Genomic DNA, 23,029 nt, shown 5'->3' with positions numbered 1-23,029 from the left:
ACACGTGCTGTGGAATGGACACCAAGGAAAGGCAGGGTTGGGAGGGGGCTACTGTTAAGCCGCAAAGCTTGTAGAAAAGTTTCCTGTTAGCCGAGTCGATCTTATGGCAACACCTGGCAGGTGTTTTCCATTCCTGCCCACAGTGGCCAATGGGACAAAGCCTGAAATAAGTGTTTCTAGTTTCTGAGGTCAGCTGAAGGCCAAAGAGCAGCTGTCCCTGCAGCTCAACCCAGAGGAGGAGCATGATGCTACTTTTTAAAGCCTGTTACCTAAAGTCTCATTAGCCTTTGATGCAGGTACTTGTCTTCACACGGCTAGGGAACAGTATTAAGAATTAAAAACGGGGACGCCTGGGTGGCTCATCTGCCTTCGGCTCAGGTCGTGATCCAGGGATCCTGGCATCGAGTCCCACATCGGACTCCTTGCTCAGCAGGGAGCCTGCTTCGCCCTCTGCCTGCCGCCGCTCCCCCTGCTTGTGCTGACAAATAAAATCTTAAAAAAAGGGGGAGTGCTCCTGGGTGGCTCAGATGGTTAAGCCTCTGCCTTCGGCTCAGATCATGATCCCAGGGTCCTGGGATCTAGTCCCACATCAGGCTTCCTGCTCAGCGGAGAGCCTGCTTCTCCCTCTGCCCCTCCCCCTGCTCATGCTCTCTCTCTGTCTCAAATGAATAAAAAACCTTAAAAAAACTTATAAAAAAGAATTAAAAATGATGGGACTGCAGGCTAGATGCCAGCCAAGTGTGCCAGTTGTGCTGTCTGGGCCCTCCTGGGGAGGGAAGTGGCCTCATATTTGGTGACTTGTTCTGACCATCACAAAGGTCACAAATAGGGACAGGCAGGTGGGTCCCTCACACGGGCTTCCTCTTCTGAGGCTGTCACCTCAGATGAATCACATCTCAGATTAAGAAGAGAAGACTATCATGGGTAAAACACCATTCAACACCAGTCTCTTAAAAGATTGTTCTCATACAAGATTTATTCCCCAGCACCACCACCCACCCCGCCCATCCCCACCCCAGTTCACAGTGGAGGACTAAGGAGATTCAGAGCAGGATCCCCCAGGAACAAGAAACACCTTCTGAAGATTTTGCTCTCCTTCCTCCTTCCCTCTTGCCAACTTCCAAGGCCTGAAGCTAAACACATCCATGCATACACACCAAAACCCCCTCCTCTTCCACACTTCCCATTTTTTCCCACATCAGAGCTCACCTGTGAGACATCTGGGCTCTGAGAAGACAGAAGGTGTCCAAAGTCTGAGAACCGTAAAGTGGGGAGATACCATTTACCCCTAACCTTCACACACACAAGTGACTATGAAACAGGCACCTAGCTCTTCTCCGTTCTCTTAATTTTCACTCATGGCCTCTACCTTTTCCATCAACCAAGAGCAAACATGTTAGCGCACTCCCACCTGCAGCACATGAAAATGGGCTCTGTCCAACATCCCTTGCCCAGGTATGGGGGTGTTGGGGGAGTGGTCCCTGAGGATCAGCAAAGGGTTAATGCAGAGGGCAAGAGGACAGAAGAGTTTGGCCTGAGCTCTGGGGAGGCAAAGAGAGGCTGTAGGCTGGCATAGGTTTAGAATTACCATTTTTAGTTTTTGTCTCACATGATTTTTCTAGGGGCAGAACAGATACCCCTTGGAGAAGTCTCTGCTGACTACAGACACACTCTTGCTAAATAGGCTCATTCTTAAAAGAGGCCCCACCAAGTTGGGAAGCAGTTGAAAATAAAAGTATTAAAGGAACTGAACAGGAAGTAAGAAGAGCTGGTGCAAGAAGAGCTGGTGGCTCCTGGGGTGAATGCCAATGAGCCATTTGTAAAGTGCTACTTTGACATCCCCCATGCAATTATTGCTTCTCCAAAGGAGGAGCAGGGGAAGGAACAGGAACACGGAAATGGATATGGTATGGTATTGCTTTGCTCGTTGCTCAGGCTGATGGTCAAATGGAGCCAGGGGTTAGCAGCACCAAAAATAACCAGGCAGCTTCAGAAGATTCCATGAGACCAGGAGATAGAGAGGCACTCACCCTCTCAGCCAGCTGACCCCATAGCCCAAGGTAATGTCGAAGAGGCCCACCCCCACATCATGTTCACATTTCTTAAATTTCACAAGCACTATTTTGGAGCACTGGAGGTTAAGTCTCAAGAAATGAGGATGGGCCAGCGCAGAGGGAGCAGGCCTGCTCTGCAGAACCAAAAAACGTGCTTAGAAAAAGACAAATCAAATCATGGCTTAGCAAAAGAGGAAGATGGCAATTTAACTCTTCCAGCTGCTGCCTGACTTGGAGCTCCAAGGAGGTGATGAAGGGAGGGAGACCCCCAAGCACCCATACCTAGAAGCAAACAGCAGCAACCCCCTCAAAGGGGAACCAATACCCCTGATTACTGTGTTCCCCAAAGTACCATTCTGATGGAGAGAAGCCTCCCTCAGGGGAGCACTCTCACTACAGTGATTGAGCTCAGAAATGGGCGTCCAGCTGGTAGCAGGGGAGTGAGTATCCTCTCAGCAGGCCTGAGCTTCCACCAGGCCACCAAGCAAACCTATGTAATTCAGTGGATGGGACCTGGGTTCTTCCCTTGCCCCTTCACCTTAAGTGGGATAGGGAGAAAAAAAACCTAAACCACAGTGACCCCTAAAAGGAGTCTCTGCCTCAGTGGCTCCTGGAACTGGCAGGGTCCAGCTGATTCAGCTCCGACTGGTCCAGAAGTTCAAAGTCATCCCCCTCAGCATCAGTGTCGAGGTCTGAACTGGGGGCCCGGAGGAAGCCTCTTGTTGTTCTCCGGGGAGGCGGGCCAGAAGGGCCTGGCTGGGAGGCCCCCGACAGGGCCAGGTGGATCATGCCCTGGGAGACGAGGCTGGCGAGGTTGCTGGTGAGGTTGGACCCTGCAGGCAGGGAACCGAGCAGGAGCTCCGGCAGTACAGCCTCCTCCTGGCTGGCAGGGGGGTTCTGGAGCCCCTCAGCCCCTGGTGGGGAACGGTACATCAAGCTAGGCATCCCAATGCTGGTATCGTCCTCATCATCCAGGCCAGCAGGATCCACATTAATGGAAGGGAAGTCTGGAAGATCTCTGGCAAAGGATTCTTCTGGATCACTGTGACCGTCTAGGTCTGGGAAAATAGAGGGGTGTCTGAGATGTGGCAACAGCCTGGCACTCCTGTGCCCTAGACCCACAAAGTCAGCTCCATGTAACCAGATTTTTCTACCCTGAATTTCTCAGGGTGAAGCAAAACCTGTAGCACTGGTCGGCCTTTCCCCTCCACTTATACACTGCTATGAGATCTCTACTGGCCAAAGAAATCCCTTCTGTTCCTCTCCTGTGCTCCACAGGAGACTAGAACCCAAGGGATTTCAAGGAGAGCAGCAGTGCAATCCCGGCCGAAGCCATACCCCGTCCCGCCCCGCCCCAAGCTGCTCCACCACCTGATCCACACCTCAGAAAACAGGAGAGGAGGGGGCAATACCCTCTCTGCCCAGGGAAGCTGAGCAGCAACAGGGCCATTATGAACTCATGTCCACCGTTCGCCTCACCTTCAGAGCCTTCTGTTAGAGGTGTTTGGCCCCGTGAAAGATTGAATGTGCCATTGTCTGTACAGGAGACCTCAGCATCTGAGTGCTCAGAGTCTGTGATGGCCAATTCCCTGGCAACAGTAGAATCATCCAGCTTAGGAAAGAAAAGACCAACAAGAGATGATGCCATTAGGAACAGGTGCAGTTCCCCAGTGATAGCTCTACTAACTAGCTGGCCCTAAAGGCTAGCCTGTGGCCAGCAGTGCAACCAGACAAGACTGGGGACTTTAGTCAATATCTTGATCCCTTTTAGGCTGCTCCCCCAAGGAAAACACCCTTACTTATCAATCTTGAGTAGAAGGAAAGCAGTCTGGGGAGTCAACCAGCCACTTACTCTTAAGCAAATAACTGATCCAGGGATTACTTTGCACAGGTGGCCAGGAAGACATACTGCCCAACATAAGGTAGGCGGGGCTGTTTAAAAGACGATCACGCCAGTTCCAGAAGTTCTGCCATGACGGTAGGGGTTAAAAGGAGACATGGAAGAGGGTGTGCTGGTCACCAGGCTCAAATTGAGATCTACGCACACAGTCCCAATGTAACACTAGCTTCTCTCCTTACTGCTCTTGGGGGGCAAGGGGAGGGTGGGGCCTTGGAGCACCCGTAATAAGCTTGAAAACCTACTTACTGCCTAAATGCGAGGTACCATATGGTTCGAGGTTGCTAAAAGAACACTAGCCAGTGGTGTACTTCCCACACCCAAGATACCTGAGGACAGAAGGCAGCAAGCTCTTCTTCACTGTCACTGTGGTTGTCCAAGGCACGCTCTGGGTGTAGAGCTCTGCGGCGCACTGTGTGGGAAGAGCAGAAGGCCTTGACGCCTTCCCTTGAGCAAAAAACCCTACCCGCCTCAGACTTCAAAGGCATAAAATCAGAATATAAGAGAATGAACCCTCAGAATATGGCCTGAAGCCTACATTACAATGCCTGGAAAAAAAACCAAAAACACCACCAATGCCTGAGGGTGGGGCTGCTGAGCCTAAGTGGCAAGATAAGCTGGTAACACAGAAGAGAAAGCTCTCTCTTCAGATGCCTCTCTTCCACCAGCCCCTCTACATTTTTGTTCTGGTCAGATGATCAACAACTCTCAGGATAGGCTAGGGGCAGACAGGATGTTAAGCGGGAACTGGATGCTCCATAGAGAGGGCAAAGGGAGATGCCCCACCTTGGTTAAATCAGGCTTTTGAGGACTGATACTATTTAGCCGGCTGTGCCAGGGGGAGCTGGGCCTTGATGACCACGTGCAGGGCTCTTGGAAGGCTAGGGCTTAATGAAACACCCAATCTGACCAGCCCACAGAAGGGAGGAGAAAGTTCACACAACTGTCATTCGTGTGTTGGACGGTCTTGAGCTAGCACCCTTCTGGCTTCTCAGGCAGTATGAAGTATCACCTTTGGAAAGCAGCTTTCAGTAGTGAAAGGAGGCCTGGCTTAGGAGTTGCTATTTACTGACTGTAAAGTTCAATTTCTTTTCTCAAGGTTGTCAAGGTTAAATAAGATACGCATTAATAAAATAAAAATAAAAGTAAAGGGGCGCCTGGGTGGCTCAGTTGTTAAGCATCTGCCTTCGGCTCAGGTCATGATCCCAGGGTCCTGGGATCGAGTCCCGCATCGGGCTCCCTGCTCAGCGGGAAGCCTGCTTCTCCCTCTCCCACTCCCCCTGCTCGTGTTCCTGCTCTCGCTGTCTCTGTCTGTCAAATAAATAAATAAAATCTTTGAAAAAAAAAAGTAAAATAAAATAAACAAAAATATGCAGAGCTGCCACCACAGTGCTTGGGCACACGGAAAGTGCTTCATGAAAAACAGCAAACAGTAGGGATATCTTCACTGTCTGACTTTTATTCAACTTGGGAGTGTCCAGAATTGCAAATGCAAAAATTGGTTAAGCCTGCACAGACTTCCCTGGAACAAGATACCACTTTTACCTACCACCCTCCTACACGCCCCCCCCACCCCACCTCTCCCACTTTCGAGGACCTACACGTTATGTCAGACCTACGGGCTTTTCCTTCTCTTCCCCAAATTGCCGAAGTAGAAGGAAGCCTCCCCTTGACACTTACGTTGTCTCTCTCTCTGCTTGGACATCATGTAGCCACGGACACTGAAGTCCAGCCGCTGCAGAGCTGGCTTCAGCCGCACATAGGCTCGATCCCACAGTCGGTGGTACACAGCAAGGGGCCACATCATGACAGTGACAACTGAGAGGAGCAGTGGGAAATAGTCACAAAGTGGAGAAGGGGCTGGACGAAACAGTCCTGACTGTCCCTCTGCTGTGTGTCCTCTGACCAGACACTCGGTGGGGAACAGTTCTGCTTCATTCTACTGGTGGTCTTTACTAGTCTCCTGTACCACATGAGGGGATTTGGGAGGGCAGACACTTCTGTGGCCACCTACGTGGCTGTGCACAGTAGAGTGTGCTGATCATACCGAGGACAGAACGAGGTGTGGTCACTTGCATCTGGGTGTCACTGAGCCATAAATAAGATGTAACAATGCCTCAGAAACGACACAACAAATCATGTGAGCTGCTGGCCACAGCCATAATTCCTCAGTTTTTCCTGCCCCACGAAAAGTTCATGCCAATAGGAAGTACTAAATTTAAAACACTGTGCTCCAGGAGAAAAAGAAGTGCTCCAGGATAAGCAGAATCTAGTAGAGAAACCCCTAAAAGTTATGTTCTGCTGTTACACAATATACTGACTCTAAAAATTTCCTCCTAAATAGGGACAGACAGTCCTTTATAGTTGGTAATGCAATATATGTTAGTGGACCGTCATCAATTTCTAAAGCTGACTTGGTAAGAAAAGGACTTGATGTGTGGGGAGCCTGTTACAGGCAAGAAGAAAGATATTTTCATGACACCAAACAGGTTCTGAAAATATAAAAAAGGTTATTTCTTGGTGAACCAAAATATAAAAGTCCTCTTCCTCGACCCAGAGTTAGCTGTGGCTAGAAAAGCTAGGCATGGGGAAGCTCAGGGGGAGGTACGTGCCATACTTACGTATCAAGTAGGATAGCAGGAGCCCAGGGATGTAGCGGCCCAAGACGGCAAAAAAGGTCAGTATCCCACAGCTCAGCAAGCAGAACTAGAGGAGTCAGGGAACAGTATTAAGTTTCTGTTACATGGCAGGAGACTCGGGTGCAGACAAGGGATAAGGTGTAGACGTGACTGAAATGACTCTTTATGACCTATGAGTGGGCAGGTCAGAATGAGAGCTGTGTCTAGCCTCTGTTGCATCCTGTGGTGACTCTGGGATGAAAAGGAGGATGTCCATTCTACTCACACTCCTTTTCCCTTGCTAACCCAACAGGGCTGCACCTTTCCCATTGGGAAAATGGTTTGCATAGGCTTAGCCAAAAATTCTCTCTGAACGCAAGTGTTAGTGGTGGGTTTTTTAAGTCAAAAAAAAAAAGAAAAAAATTTAAAAAACCCAACAACCTACTACCACATGTTTAATATGACACAGAATGCACACAAGCAAGCTCTCTTTCCCATCTTGGAGCAGGAAGATGGCTCAATCTAAGAGGCAAGCACCCAAAGAAGGAGTCATCAAGCTTTTCCCTTAGTCCTAGTGGCTGGTCAGAAGCCCCTTCCTCTAACTTCCCTTTGTCTCCCTAGTCAGCACGGTCTTTCCTTTCTTGAATGAGGCTCTGTAGTCAAAGGACTGTTTCAGCTGAGCAGGAACTGAACTGCAAAGCCAGAAATGAAAGTGAAAAGGGAAGAATCTTACCTTGCCTGGGTTTTGCTTTTTGAAAAGCAAAAGATTCCTTATGAAAATGGTCCCACTAACCCAGACTTCAGCCACGCGGTGGCAGAGCTCGGGCACGCTGAGCAGCCGAGGGTGCACAAGGCCCCAGCTGCAGGAGAAAGAAGGGGGAGCTGTGAAAGGTGGGTGTCAAGGGAGCCCCTCATCTTGCTGTGTAGGCAGCCAGTGCTTCGAGGTTTCAACTGCAGCTGGGGAGCGGCTAGTCCGAGGTGCTTTGGAGGTGAAGCGGGACAGTTTTCTTGTCTCACCAGGTTGAAACTTGAATTTAGGGACTAGGAGGGCACATGTGTTCTGACAACTCCACCCTCTGAGGAGGCCGCCCAATCCACGTGTATAAACCTGCCACCCGCTCCAAGGCACTTTGTGCTTAGAAACATCTTCCCTGCACTCGGACCTTTGCAGTGCACTGTGATTGCAGTTCAGGGATAAAAGTAAAGCACAGTCTGACGCTGCTGCTGCTGAAGGAGAGGCAGTGGTAGGTGTGTCCCTCAGAGAGAAAGTAAATTCAGCAAAAGCAAAATAAACCATAGCAGAGGAAATTCCTTGGATCAAACATATGGGATGAATGAACTGAGAAATGAAGCAGGAACTGTAAGACACAAGAGGAATCTTTGGCTTGCTGACGCCAGGAACCAATGTGTTTTCTGACCAGGAACTTTTTAAAAAGCCAGAGGTCACAGAAAACACTAAATGACCTGGTATAAAAGCCAGGAGACAAAGGAAATAAGCTGCCTCTAAGTTTTTACAGTAGGGCTAAAAAATGCAGCTAACTCCCTGGCATATCAGGTTATGGGGCACTATAATGCTTCTTTTTCAGAAACTTTTCTTGTTATTAGGAACTGGACACTAGCCATTCTCAACAAACTGCTGCCTGAACTTTAGGGTTTGTTAAGATGATTATTTGGAAAAGACTAGGTTCTCAGCTCATACTCTGTATCCATAACATGGGGTTAACAACATGTAACCAGAATATTACAACAAAAGAATCAATCAGAGCAACAAAAAGGGATTTAATTAGTGTTCCATACCTCTCATTGTCTAATGCGTCGGGTCTTGGCACTACAATATTAAAACAAACAACCAGCATTAGTTGGTAGGGAAAACTAAACATAAAAATGTTAGGCTGTTGGTCTGACAGCTTGAGTTTTAATAGGTGTGGGGAAAATAGTAATAGCCAATAAAAAGGAGACACCATGTTATACTGACAGAGTTAGGGAACTGCAGACACGGGGAGGATGGCTGATGCCTGCTCATTTCTCCAGGGGACGGCTGAGGGGATCCAAATGGAGCATCAGGGCCCCTTCTACTTACTACAACCAAGAGCCAAGGTGCACATGAAAAATGATCCATCCCACCCCTCAAGTGTGTCTTGGTTGTTCACACACATCAACGTGCACCAGGTTACTGAGGCATGTTATAACCACTCCAACCCCAGAAATCTGCCTTTTCTCTTTGAAAAGAGACCCATTAACTACAGTGAATGATGTCAAGTCTTTTGACATTCACCAGCCATAAGACCAGTGAATGAACTACATGATTCCTTAAAGTCTCTGCAAAATAGGATGGGAATGCATTTAAAAGCTGTATACTCTGGTGTAAATATCCTGCCAATACTTCACAATTAACATGTCAAAAACATACATCAATTTTCCTCGCTTTCAACCCCCACCCAAACTGCCTCCCCAGCCTGACGCTACTGTATCTGCTACCTGGAATGCCATTCTCCTACTCTCCTAGCTTTGAACTCCCACGGTTGGCTTTTACCCCTTACTCTTCTAACCCCCTATTTACCAGTCTTCATGTGTCTTCCTTCTTCCCAGGCACCCATGGTTTGTTTCTAGGAATACCTCTCTGACTACTTCTCACACAGATACAGCCATAGTTTCCTATCAGGTCTCCCTCCTTCCCCTTTTTCTCCTTCCATGGGATCCTGTAAAATGCTATCAAATTAATCTTTAATATCACCTCAGCATCTAGCTCTAATAAAAAAAATGTTCAATGACCACCCACTACCTGTAGGATAAAGTCTAAACTTCTAGGCCTAACTTGAAAGCCTTGTAAAATCTAATCCCAACATATTTCCAGTTTTATCTCCTAGCACTCCTTTTATAATGATCTCTTCATTCTGGTGAAAGTGACTAATTCCCTGCTCTCAGGAGATGCTTTGCAGCTTCTGGTTTCTCAGACTAATCAAACTACTAGCCCCTCTCTAGAAACACACTTTTCTCTTCACCTGTTCAAATCTCTTGCTTCATTCAAGGCCTGAGCCAGGGCCAAAATACATGACAAACATACCGATCACATACTGCACAGTGACATCTCTGGTACTGTTCTGTAACTGTCACCTGTCTTTTGTTTACATATGTATAATCTTTGAGAAAAGGAACCATATCTTAGAGTACTTTATATAAGTCACAGTGCTTAGCTTAGTGCTTTGTAAATAAACAATTTAAAAGAAATCCCTGAGAGGCCCACTGATACTGTCTCAGTAAAGATGCAGTATCCAATGATAATTTTTTTTTTTTTAACTTGAGGACTATTTATTCCTCCGGCCAATTATGAGGGCAAGAATATCTCAGGTGGTGGATACAGATTTCCTGAGCTTAATAACAATGGGAAGGGTGGAACAAAGCTCTAAGGAACTACAGATGGAGCCCCAGCCCTTCAAGTGTCTCCTAAAGCAACAATTCAGACATCAAAAGATATTCCCAGTTCTATATACTCCCTCATGAAACCCCAAAACTAAAGGTAAAAATTAAAGGAAAGACCATTTCCAGTTCAGATTCTTCTAAATGCTATCAAACTCACCTTTTATTTCAGGCCAGATTTTGTTCTTCCATTGATCTATACATACAATGATCATTGAGCTGAATGCAAGTAGAAACACAAGACGAAGGGATGTCAGTGCAAAGAACCTACAGAGAAGGAAAAACAAAAGATTATTATCCAACTAAGCTAATTTCAGAAAGGACCATCTGTATAATTCACGCTCTGGTAAACAGACTTAAGTCCTAGTTACATACCTTAGGAAAGTCACTTAAACTTTCTGAATATCAGCTATTTTACCTTTGGGGCAGAGATAATAATTTGCTTCTGTAAAGGCAGAGGACTAAATCAAATAACCTCTTAAAGCCCCTTTCAACTTTCAAGTCTGCAATTCTATTAATTTCAGGGAGAAATTCATTACTGATAACAACTTATGATGATGAAAGCAAACATCTTTCTACCAAATTAGACCCTTGTGTAGGGCAACAAACTAACAGAGATGTGTTAAAAAGCATATAATTCAATCAGATATCCTTTTACAGATGGGAGGAACTTAGGTCCAAAGTAGTAAAATGATTTGGTCAAGGTTAACAGAAAGTTAGCACTGAAGCTACATCTTAAAAGCCAGTTCTTCAGAATCAACACCAATATTTCTTAACCATTTCCAAAAAAAAATTGAAGAGGCAATGTTTCTTGATTGATTTTATGAGGCCAGCATTACTCTGATACCAAAGCCAGACAAAGACACTACAAGAAAACTATAGCCCTACATCCCTTATGAACACAGATGCAAAAATCCTCAATAAAACACTAGCAAACTGAATTCAGCAATATAGTCAAAGGATTAATTTCAGGAATACAAGGGTAGTTCAACATATAAAACCCAATAAATGTAATGTCACAATAATAGAATGAAGGAAAAGTTTTTTTATTTTTTTTAATTTTGTTATGCTAAGGAAAAGTTAGTTCTTATTTGAAGGAATCAACCACAAATAGATATTTATAAAAAATCTGGGAAATCTGAATACATACAGAAGATATTAGGGAATTATTGTTTATTTTTTAGGTGTGATAATGTCATGGAAAATATAAGAGTCCTTATTTTTTAAAAGATACTAAAATATTTAAGAACAAAATGATGAGATATCTGGGATTTATGTCAAAATAATATAGTTTGGCAAGGGAAAGGGTATGAAAGAAGATGAAACAAGGGGCGCCTGGGTGGCTCAGTCGTTAAGCGTCTGCCTTCGGCTCAGGTCATGATCCCAGGGTCCTGCGTGTCGGGCTCCCTACTCGGCGGGAAGCCTGCTTCTCTCTCTCTCTCTGCCTCTCCTCCTGCTCCTGCTCTCTCTCTCTGTCAAATAAATCAATAAAATCTTAAAAAAAAAAGAAAAAACAAGAATGACCATGATAAATTCTAATATTTAAAATCTCTCACAAAAAGTGGAAAAAAAAAAACCACATTAAAAAAACTAGTTTTTTTTTTTTTTTTTAAGATTTATTTACTTGTCAGAGAGAGAGAGAGAAAGAGAGAGAGCTCACAAGCAAGGGGGAGCAGCAGGTAGAGGGAGAAGCAGGCTCCTTGCTCAGTGGGACTTGACCCCAGGACCCTGGGATCATGATCTGAGCCGAAGTCAGACGCTTAACCAACTGAACCACCCAGGTGTCCCTAAAAGAACTAGTTCTATGAGACTTTCTACTACACCAACCTACGGCCTCTAAAGCAGTGCCTCTCAGTACCTGTAGTCCAGTGTGGGCCCACTGACTGCCAGTCTGCCAGTCTGTTTCCTATCAGGTCTCCCTCCTTCCCTTTTTTCTCCTTCCATGGGATCCTGTAAAACGCTATCAAATTAGCAGACTCTGCCAGTCTGTGAGGAAGTCAGTATAAAATTTACAGTAAACATTTAGAAATTTTTACGGCAATTTGATCAAGTAATTTTGAATCTAAGAACACATTTGGGTTTGTATTTTCTGTCCCTTTTTAAACTTAATTTTTCTAGTAACCCATTTATATTGTATTTTACAAAAGTACTAATTTGCAACAGATCGGGGGAAACATCACCACTAGCCCTCCCCGCAGGTTGCTCAGCAGGGCAGTAAGGCACGGCTTTTAAAGTCAGATTGGCTTGAGTCTGATTCTCTGACCGCCCACTCTTAGTCATGTGACCTTGAATAAATTAGCTTAGCCTCTTTAAAACCTCAGTTTCTTCATCTATATGTAGTGGTAACAATAACAAAACCTGCAGGATTGTTGTAGGAATTAGACATAACATATGTAATTGCCTATAAAAATATCATACTTCATCTTGCTAAAAAGAGGAAAAAATACAAGCCTAACACACAGTTCTATTCAATTTTAAGTGTTATTAGCTATTATCACAGCAATTTATCAAACAAAGGTAAGAATGACAAGGTTTGGTTACAAATGACCTCTTCTCTTTTCAACTGAACACACGACCTAAATGCTTGACATACAGAACAATACTAGAGTATGATCCTTATAAAGAAAAAAAAAGCTTTATCTGGGTGTATATATGAATATATCTACATATGCAGGGATTGGCAGAGGAACTGTAATTTTTGTTTCTAGACATTTTTATAACGTGTTTTCAATAAACATGAATCCATGTTATTTTTAAAACTACACAAAGAATGATGGAAGGAAACAAGAACTTAAAAATCTAGTCACCGATGATAACCCTATTTCAATTTTTCCACCCCACCACTTAAAGGACACTGTAATTATAGTTGAGATTAAAGAATGAAAGGAGCTTTACAAAAATAAGCCTCTAGAGCTGCCCCGGGTCATTAATCTTTTCTCCAAGGCCAGTTCATCATCCCAACAAACAAGCCAATTTAACAAGACAAGGATAAGGTCTCTAGAGCTTCTTGCTCCCTAGCACGGCTGCTTCTCTGTCCCAGCAGCAGGAGGATGAGGCACCGCCACCGTTTTCTCCAGCGTTCTCGAAAGGGCTCCCTGGGGAGGCAATCCAGACTGTCTGCAATCTCCACTTCCCAGATCATAATTACTAACACAAATATGAACCGGGGTAGGGAAAGGATATTAAGCTCTCCTAAGAAAGGCTGATCTTCCAAAAACGATGGCAGTGAAAATACTGTTTCTCCAAGATCTGAACTATTTTGTTTTAGTAGGCCTGTTATAATTCCCACCTATGCTTCAACTCAATCCAACAAATTACCTACTGAGTGCCCACTTTATGTGGAGGCCTAAGGTGAGCAGCCCAGTTACAGGACAGAGTAAGACATGGACCTTACTCTCACGTGTATTTATGTGTCTATCTGTGTTTGCAATATAACGTGACAAGGTGACAATAACAAAGGGGACATCTAAGCTGGAATTTAAAAGATAAATGGTAAGAATGGGGCACCTGACTGGCTCAGTCAGTGGAATGTGTGACTCTTCATCTCGGGTTGTGGGTTTAAGCCCCGCGCTGGGTGTAGAGATAACTGAAATAATAAAATTTAAAAAAAAGATAAATGCTAAGAAAACAGGACAAAAGGATGTGGGGAAGGAGGCGAGGACACTCAGGGAGAACAGCCAGCTGGCGTGACATATTTAAAGAACGACAAGCAGTTCTGATAGAACCGAAACACACAGAACACAAGGAGGGGATGGATATAGGGAGAGAGGCAGGAGTCAGATCATGAAGGGCCTTTTATGACAAGCTTATTAGATTTTACTCTGCAGGTAAAGGTGATACGGTAAAGAGTTTTACAAAGGCTGTATTTTTGGGGTCATGAAGGCTAAAACTGTGAACATCTTCTTGAACAAGACTAATCCTGGTCCTTAAATTAATTTTAGGAACAGATTTATCTCTTTTCTTGAATAAGCCACTGTAGGAAGCTCAGAAGAAGTTTTTCTGTGTGGTGTAAAATAACATTTCTTGGGAAAATAGTTTCTTCCATATAGGTAAAAACTTAATTAATGGAAAGATCACCTCAACACATTGCAGTTGACCCCTGCAAGGTAACCAGAAAATTAGCATCAATGTTCTCTTAGAGGTCTGACCGTCAAACATAAAATATGGATAAGCATGTGCTTCTTTCCTTCCTCAATGCTAAAACCCTAAACAAAAACGGAATATCCATCTCAGATTAGTGTTTTGAGAAAAAGTTCAGAAGAGTAAGACATGGACCATGTGAAAAGAAGTCACATCAGTGCTTACCATTTTACAGACGTAACCTGGAAGCCTACCTGTACGAAAACTCTGCAACGATGTGCAAAGACAAGACATAATTGGGGATGACTGGGTGGCTCAGTCGGTAAGCACCTGCCTTTGGCTCAGTCATGATCCCAGAGTCCTGGGATCAAGTCCCACATTGAGCTCCCTGCTCAGCGGGGAGTCTGCTCCCTCCCTCTCTCCCCTGGCTCATGCTCTTTCTCTCTCAAAAATAAATAAATAGAATCTTAAAAAAAAAAGACAGGACATAACTGAAGATAAAGTACTTTTGAGATTGGTACAGGTAAAGGATGGATGAAAAATAAGAAGAACTCTCCTGGACTGGTTTGTCCTGCAATGTCTATTCATCCAGGCCAAAAAATTCACATGCAGATATAACAGTGTATGAGTTTGATAAGACAATATGTGAAACATTTTTCAGCAACTAAAATCAGCATAAAATTTTCCCAACTTAACAAAAACAACTGCAAATGCAGTCAATTCTGAATATTCACGTGTGAATTGTTCAATTTGGGGATTGCCCATAGCCCATTATTCTTTTTACCCACTGGGGGCTCACAATCTATTCTTTCTTAATGATGTATTTTTTTCTTATTCGTAAAGGCAACCATGTTTACTGGAGAAAGTTTAGAAATTTTAAGTGATAATTACAGATGAAATTAAAAATGAAATTAGTACATCATCTATGAAACAGTCTCACCAAAAAAAAAAAAAATTTTTTTTTCTTGAACCTGAATCTGATCAAGACTCTAGATCCAATTACCAATTTACAGGAAATACAGAGCACATGGCGAATGTGCACAGGGATGCAGTAAGCAAAATCTAGTCTGTGGAACACTTTATATGACAATCTGGTTTCTTCAACCAACAAATGACAGAGGAAAAAAGACTGAAGGGGAACCAACAGTGTAAAATATGTAAAAAAACAAACCACAGTATATGGACTTCATTTGGATCCTAACCCAAACTATTTTATTTTTTTTTTTATTTATTTTTCGGGGGGGGAGGGGCAGAGAAAGAGAAAGAGAATCCCAAGCAGGCTCCACGCCCCCAGCACAGACCCCAACGAGGGGCTCCATCCCATGACCCTGAGATCATGATCTGAGCCAAAATCAAGTCAGACGCTTAACTGACTGAGCCACCCAGGTGCCCCCCAAACAAACAATTTTATTTTTATTTTTTTTTTAAAGATTTTATTTATTTATTTGACAGAGAGAGACACAGTGAGAGAGGGAACACAAGCAGGGGGAGTGGGAGAGGGAGAAGCAGGCTTCCCGCTGAGCAGGGAGCCCGATGTGGGGCTTGATCCCAGGACTCTGGAATCATGACCTGAGCCGAAGGCAGACCGGTTAACGACTGTGCCACCCAGGCGCCCCCAATTTTAAAAAACAAATAATATTTAAATCTTTTTTTAAAAAGTAAGCTCTACACCCAGTGTGGGGCTTGAACTCACCAACCCCGAGATCAAGAGTCATATGCTCTATTGACTGAGCCAGCCAAGTGCCCCAAAACACAAATAATATTTATGAAAAAATTGGAAATTTAACACTGACTGGAATCATTAATTTTTTGCATGTGATAATGGCACTGTTTTTTTTTTTTTGAAGTCTTTATTTTTCAGAGAGTCACATTCTAAAATACAGATTACATTAAAAGACCCCTGGGATTTGCCTCAAAACAATAAAGGAAGAGGTTAAAAAAAAGAACTGAGGTACAGAAGACACAAAATTGGCCATGAATTGAAGAATTTTAAAGCTGGATACATGGTAGTACATATTATTATTCTGTCTACTTATATATATGTTTTAAATTTTACATAAGAAAACATTTTTTAGGAGGCGCCTGGGTGGCTCAGTCATTAAGCGTCTGCCTTCAGCTCAGGTCATGATCCCAGGATCCTGGGATCAAGCCCCGCATCGGGCTCCCTGCTCTGCGGGAAGCCTGCTTCTCCCTCTCCCACGCCCCCTGCTTGTGTTCCCTCTCTCGCTGTGTCTCTCTTTGTCAAATAAATAAATAAAATCTTTAAAAAAAAAAAAGAAAAAGAAAACATTTTTTAAAATGGCCCTTTGGGGCGGTGGGGTGGCTCAATGGTTGAGCGTCCAACTCTTGGTTTCGGCTCAGGTCATCTCAGGGTGGTGGGATCAAGCCCCGTGTTGGGCTCCACATTCAGCATGGAGTTGGCTTGAGATTCTCTCTCTTCTCTCCCTCTGCCCCTCCCCCTGCTCTCTCTCAAATAAGTAATCTTAAAAAAATAATTTTAAAGGGCACCTGGGTGGCTCAGTTGGTTAAGCGACTGCCTTTGGCTCAGGTCATGATCCTGGGATCAAGTCCCACATCGGGCTCCCAGCTCAGCGGGGAGCCTGCTTCTCCCTCTGACCCTCTCCCCTCTCATGCTGTTTCTCTCTCGCTCTCAAATAAATAAAATCTTTAAAAAAATTTTTTTTAATTAAAAAAATTAAAAAAAATTTTTTTTTAATTAAAAAAAAAAAATAAAAGGGCGCCTGGGTGGTTCAGATGGTTAAGCGTCTGCCTTCAGCTCAGGTCATGATCTCCAGGTCCTGGGATCGAGCCCCACATGGGGCTCCCAGCTCAGCAGGGAGCCTGCTTCTCCCTCTTCCTCTGCCTCTCCCCCAGCTTGTGCTCTCTCTGTCTCTGTCTCTCTCAAATGAATAAATAAAATCTTTTTAAAAATAAATAAATAAAGGAGCGCCTGGGTGGCTCAGATGGTTAAGTGTCTGCCTTCGGTTCAGGTCATGATCCCAGGGTCCTGGGATCGAGTCCTGCATCGGGCTCCCTGCTCCTTGGGAGCCTGCTTCTCCCTCTGCCTCTCTCTCTCTCTCTGTCATGAATAAATAAGATCTTTAAAAAAAATAATAAATAAAAAAATAAAAATGGTCCCTTATCCACGTACACGCCCCCAAATGTGAACAGATATTATTCACTTCATTTAAAAAAATTCACATATAAACATTCCACATATAAAAACCTCCTTCTTCATTTAACAATACATAGCTTTGTTTTCCTGTATCACCAGAAAAACATCATAAACTTCTAAAATGATATTGTACATATACACAGTGTTAAATCTTTCCCTAATATGTCCCCAATTTTTGACATAAAAAAGCTGAACTATATATCACTGAGCATGTATCTTTGTCCTCATGATTAACTACTTTAAATGGAATTACTGAGTCAAAAGGCACTGACTTTTGTTACTGAGATACAGTTCGCATACCGTAAAATTCACCCTTTTAAACTAATTCAATGGTTTTTAATATATTCACAGAGTTGTGCAACTATCACCATTATCTAATTTAGAACATTTTCATTATCCCAAAAGGAAACCCACCTTTAGGAATCATTCCCCATTTTCCCCCAGTTCCTGAAAAGATACTTTTATTTTTTAAAAGGGGGGGGCAGAGTGAGAGGGAAAATCCCAAGCAGGCTCCACACCCAGCACGGAGCCCAACATAGGGCTCGATTTCACAACCCGGAGATCATGACCAGAACCGAAATCAAGAGTTGGTTGCTTAACTGACTGAGCCACCCAGGCACCCCAAGATACTAACTTTTTAAGTGTCTTAATACATGTTGCCGAATTACTTTCCAGAAAGATTGTCCAGTTTATGTTGCTAACAACCATATGCCAGTTTTTACATATTTTCCCCAGAATTAAATACTACCATTTAAAAAAACCTAATAGGGACACCCGGGTGGCTCAGTCAGTTAAACATTTGCCTTCAGCTCAGGTCATGATCTCAGGGTCCTGGATCTCTCTCTCCCTCACTCTCTAACGATAAATAAATCTAAAAAAATTTTTTAAATAAAAAAATAAAAAAACCCTAATAAGCAGAAATTAGTAACTCATTGTCATTTGCATTAAAATTTTTTACTACAAATGAGAGTGAAATGTTATATATCCATCAATTCATTACTTTCTGCTTTTTTCCCCTTGTCCTTTTGTAAACTTTCCATCCCCTTTATTAGGGGTTAAAATCCAATTATCAGTCTAAATAAAATATTCCTTGAAAAACCTGGTTTCCAGAAAAATCATGAGAAACTCCAAAACTTAACAACTTTTTTGAGGTTAACTATACCATGGATCCTCATTATTAGTACAGGTAAATTAGAGTTTGCTAATAATCATAAAGTTTATGCTATAATCATAAACAAAATAAAGAGGATACGTCTATCTTCAAAGAAGATACTATTTCTGGGTTCCTTTGTTATTACAGAGTAAGCTTGTCTCACTGGCACTTCAGAACAAAGCCTCCCATCCTATAGGGACAAAAAGCCCATTATTGTACAGCACTTACGGCCATCTGGTTAATGAGCCAGTCACTGGTAAATGAGAATGAAAAAAATTAACCCAACCCACATAATGTAGTGATCGTTGTTGCTTACACAAAACCAGAAATGAAGCCAGCTAGCTGCTAAACACCTACTTTATGTTAATGGACAGAAAGCACCCAACCTTATAATTAGGATAGATAAAAACTGATGGCGAAAGGGAGACAAAAAAAAGTAAGCCAAGGCATCCTTGGGAGTCTCCCTGGCTACCCAAAGCAACAAGAACCTTCCAGAGACTAGCATTAGAAACATGTGCTCAATACATTGCATCTGCAATTTGATGTGTAAATTTTTCTCACAGAACAAACGTCTCTACTTAAATGGGCCCTGCCTTCCATTTCCTGTTCCTCACTATTGTTCTTCACTCACATTCTAACCTTTTAAATCAGAATTGCTGTACCTTTAGTCACTTCTCAGTCATTTTTTTATTTGGTGCTTTTGGGGGGAGAGAGAACATCTGTTTTATTTTTTTTTTTAATTTTATTTATTTATTTGACAGAGAGATAGAGAGCACAAGTAGGCAGAGAGGCAGGCAGAGAGAGAGGGGGAAGCAGACTCTCCACTGAGCAGGGAGCCTGAGGTGGGACCCTGGGATCATGACCTGAGCCGAAAGCAGCTGCTTAACTGACTGAGACACCAAGGCGCCCCACATCTGTATTTTTTAATCATGGAAACAATAGATTCCGCAATATCCCCTAGAATACAGGATGGTTAATTCAGACAAGTGACTGTCAAAGCAGATCTCAACAGGGCATCAGCTTGTGATTGCTCTAAAGCAATATCCCTAATAAGACTGTCTAGAATCCTAGAATGTTAAAAACTGGAAAGGAGCTCCAGAGTTATCTAACCCTACTTGAATCATGCATTGCTCTTCATAAAAGGGAGAGGGCTTAGAATACACACACATCTCCAGGGCTCCTTGGTGCAGCACCCCTGAGCTGCTAGGTCGGAGTTAAACCAGCAGGTTACTCCAACCTGTTCTTTTCTGAACCTGTGAGGATACACTTGCTGACTCAGATATTCTTCCCCCAAATCACTCATTTACAGGTGGTGTTGAGGCTAATGAAAACACAAGCTACTGGAAAGGAAGGGCTGACATTTCTGTTATTATCCTAGAGATAATAACGTATGACTAGAAGCAATACAGACTGGAAGATTTCTGACATAATAGCTATAACTGCTCTGGAACCTGAAGGAAAGAAAAAACAAAACAAAAAAGCTCTGAAATACTACAGCAAGGCTATACATCTCTCTCTTTTGTGTTGTTTTTGTTTTTGTTTTGTTTATTAAGATGTAAGACGGCACGTTCACAGGCACAGAAAAACCTTGACTGAGAATACGTATTATTGAAAGTTAAGAACTACCGGGCGCCTGGGTGGCTCAGTTGGTTAAGCGACTGCCTTCGGCTCAGGTCATGATCTTGGAGTCCCAGGATTGAGTCCCGCATCGGGCTCCCTGCTCGCTTCTCCCTCTGACCCTCCCCCCTCTCATGTGCTCTCTCTCTCTCATTCTCTCTCTCAAATAAATAATATCTTAAAAAAAAAAAAAAGAAAGTTAAGAACTACCTACCTGAACTCTGGTGATTTTTTTGTACTCCCATTCAACCTTCTAATACCTCAAAATGTATAAAACATCTCAGTTAATGATGTATCATTATTTAAAACAAATAAGGAAAAAAAGCCAATGATCCTCACGCAATTTCTAAATAATTACAATGTCCGAGAACTAAACAGGTACTCTTTGACATTCCTAACTGAAATGTCAATACACATCTGTAACATGATGCTACTAGAATGTTAAGTCTAGGCTTCATTTTAAACCTCAAACTGCCTCCCAAGGAAGCTCATTTCCTAAAACAATCCTGTCACCTGCCATTCCAAACTACATTAGCTGTCACTCTGTAGCCTTCGTGGGTATGAGTCCTCTCTCCATAGAGTACAAGAGTCTCAAGGGTCACACCTTCCTTTTGCTGTAGCTCTTTACCTACTTCAAGAGGGATGGGAATGTAACAACCATATTCTGGATACACAGTAGGCAAGCTACCAGGAAATGCCAGAGATAAAGACCAATCACAAGGCTAAAGCCTTGTGAGACCAAGAGTAAGAAGAGGGGAGCTGAGTGAGATTCTAAACATAGCATATTAGTAAACTTCAGCATACACTGTTGAGGGCCAGCAAATTAAAGCTAACTGCAACATTTAAAGATGTGCCTCAGTAGGAGCAGCTTATGTTTAGACCTCAAATCCACATTCTGCTTCAAAAGTCTCTCAGGCAAGAGGCATATGGAAAGTCCCCTCAGAAATAACATACATGCTACTGATTCATTTGTATTAACACACCCTTGGTTTCATTATTCATTTAAATCCTGATGAAGTTTTTATATATCAGTCACTCACACTTTGATCCAAACTGGTTTATTGAGGACCAGTTTTTTTTTCCCTAGGAGTACAATCTCAATATAGGTAAAAAAGAAGTTTTGACTGGACGGTTTGGGGTTAGGGGTTGTGATGGGGGAGGTGGGAAAGGAAGAGAGGATCATTTTGGAAAATGCTCTTCATTGAGGTGCTACAGTGAAAGGTTTCTGACAGAGAGGAAAAGGAAAGGAAGTAGGCCTAGAGATCAAAGAAGCACTACCAAAAATAAATGAAGAATGCTGCTGGAAAACTTTATCACCAAGTTTGCTAAGTCTCTGGAAGCAACTAATGCCAGAGACTTCTCCGACACTCCGAGGAGTAACAGCTGAACACTGTGTCTGTCAATGAATTTGAAATTGTTGTGCTCCAGTTCACCGAAAACCTTTCAGACAAAAGATAATAAATGTGTTGGTTTTAAAACCAAGAATTTTAGGAGAAAAAGTATTTTTAGCAAAAACAAATTTTCTTTGGAAATACATGTTTTGTTCCATTGCAGACTCATCCAGAATAGGTTTATTTCATTCAGCTGTAGACACCCCCCCCAATACTTCAGTTCCCTTGGAATTCAGTGGATAATCCTTTCCTAGTTATGAATAATTCCAAAGTATGCTCAGCAGATCGTATGAAGACCTATGTCCACCTTAGGTCATGACAACTGAGAAGCAGCAGTTCCATTTCACAAAACATGACACACAGACTCTTAAAGCATATTTATAGCCTCACTTTTCCAGCTGAGAAAAACTCACACACGCTTTTAGGCATCCTCAATTTCCCTGCCTAAAAACCGTGCCTAAGGATGAATCTCTAATTCCTTGGAACAGGGAGGAGTTGCAATCATAGGTGGCTTTGAAACGGGTGAAATCTCACTATCACTATTTCATAACTGTTCTTCAAAAGCTTGTAATTTTCTTTCAAGTTGCAGCTTTGGAGGCTCTCATTGACGCTCAGTCTTCACAAACTTCCTTGAGCAGAAGAAAGGCTATCTGACGTGCTAATTCAGATCACTCAAGCTTGTTTTATCGCACCTAAGATACCTTTGCAACATCTCAAGCCTCATGCATCTACCCCAATAACAACTACTAAAATCAGAGCTCGAGGGGATGCTCTTCAAATCACATTTGAGCAAACAAGAGACGGGAAGTGATGGCCTTAAGTGACACAGCCTTCCCTAAGCCAAAATGAGGCGCCCTCGCACACTGCGAGCGGCTCAAGATGTTACCAGAAGCTCCTGCAGTATGTGCGGGGTGAGGCTGCGGGAGCAGGTAAAGCAGGGACGATAACTGGAGGGCCCTGGGGAGAACTGCGGTGTCAAAGCCTGCGGGCGGGATGGAGTGGAAGGAGGTGAGGCAAAATTAGGCAGATACTGTAAGGAGCCAACGCAGCGAAGAAAACAGGGGAGGCGAGAGGCAGAGCCCTAGAAAAACCTGACGAATTCGCGACTGGGAGGGTTTCCGAGGGTCCAGTTCTCTCACCAGAAAGCCGCGTTCAGCCCCAGGCACCACAGGGCGCTCCTGGCTGGCCGCTCCCACACCAGGGCTGCCTGCACCCGGCTCAGCAGAGGCTCGTAAGGCCCCAGCACCTCCACCAGGGCCCGCTGCGCCGCCTCAACCTGCTGGTCTCGCTCCCAAGAGCCTGACATAGCGCGGCGGCCCCTGAGAGTCGGCCCCGAGGCTGGGCCTGGGGCCGCGGCCACCCCCTCTACCTCCGCCATCTCCCCCCCAGCAGCCACAACATCCGGGGCCGCGGCCCGACGGTCACAATAAACACCAAGTGCGCAGACGCGCGATTCGGCGGGGGAGGCCGCGTCCCTCCACAGTGCGCCTGCGCGCAGGCTCTAGCTCCCGTCCACCGAGAGGAAAGAACGCTACGTCAAAGTACGTCTCCGCGCCCAGGCGCAGGTTCCCTACCCGGAGCTGCGCACGCGCAGTCTCCTTGATCGAAGCCAAATGTGAATAAGGAC

At 43.9% G+C, this 23,029-nt stretch overlaps 1 protein-coding gene across 1 annotated transcript; it reads right to left on the bottom strand.

Annotated features, from left to right (window-relative positions):
• Window positions 1–1,577: 1,577 nt before the first annotated feature.
• Window positions 1,578–22,837, bottom strand: RETREG3 (reticulophagy regulator family member 3). Its single transcript, XM_028093985.2, has 9 exons — window positions 22,542–22,837; window positions 10,147–10,253; window positions 8,367–8,397; window positions 7,303–7,429; window positions 6,573–6,657; window positions 5,632–5,769; window positions 4,281–4,363; window positions 3,534–3,666; window positions 1,578–3,112 (listed from the first exon to the last, which is right to left on the bottom strand). The coding sequence occupies exons 1-9, from the start codon at window positions 22,778–22,780 to the stop codon at window positions 2,655–2,657; spliced, it is 1,401 nt and encodes a 466-aa protein (XP_027949786.1). The 5' UTR covers window positions 22,781–22,837; the 3' UTR covers window positions 1,578–2,654.
• Between the last annotated feature and the right edge of the window lie 192 nt (window positions 22,838–23,029).

The sequence above is a fragment of the Eumetopias jubatus genome, unplaced genomic scaffold, assembly GCF_037043125.1.
Source record: "Eumetopias jubatus isolate StellerSeaLion01/CBP00866 unplaced genomic scaffold, mEumJub1_p1.0 scaffold_10, whole genome shotgun sequence".
Lineage (NCBI taxonomy): Eukaryota > Metazoa > Chordata > Mammalia > Carnivora > Otariidae > Eumetopias > Eumetopias jubatus.
The sequence above is the reverse complement of the archived record's forward strand: the minus strand, read 5'-3'. Positions and strand labels throughout refer to the sequence as shown.

Bases quoted from the DNA above. Each gene is read 5' to 3' on its own strand.
- RETREG3 (XM_028093985.2), bottom strand. From the start codon at position 22,780: ATGGCGGAGGTAGAGGGGGTGGCCGCGGCCCCAGGCCCAGCCTCGGGG. The intron at 10,254-22,541 runs GTGAGAGAACTG...CCTTCTCTGTAG, and splicing joins GGGCTGAACGCGGCTTTCTG to GTTCTTTGCACTGACATCCC. The intron at 4,364-5,631 runs GTAAGTGTCAAG...CTTCCCACACAG, and splicing joins CAAGCAGAGAGAGAGACAAC to TGCGCCGCAGAGCTCTACAC.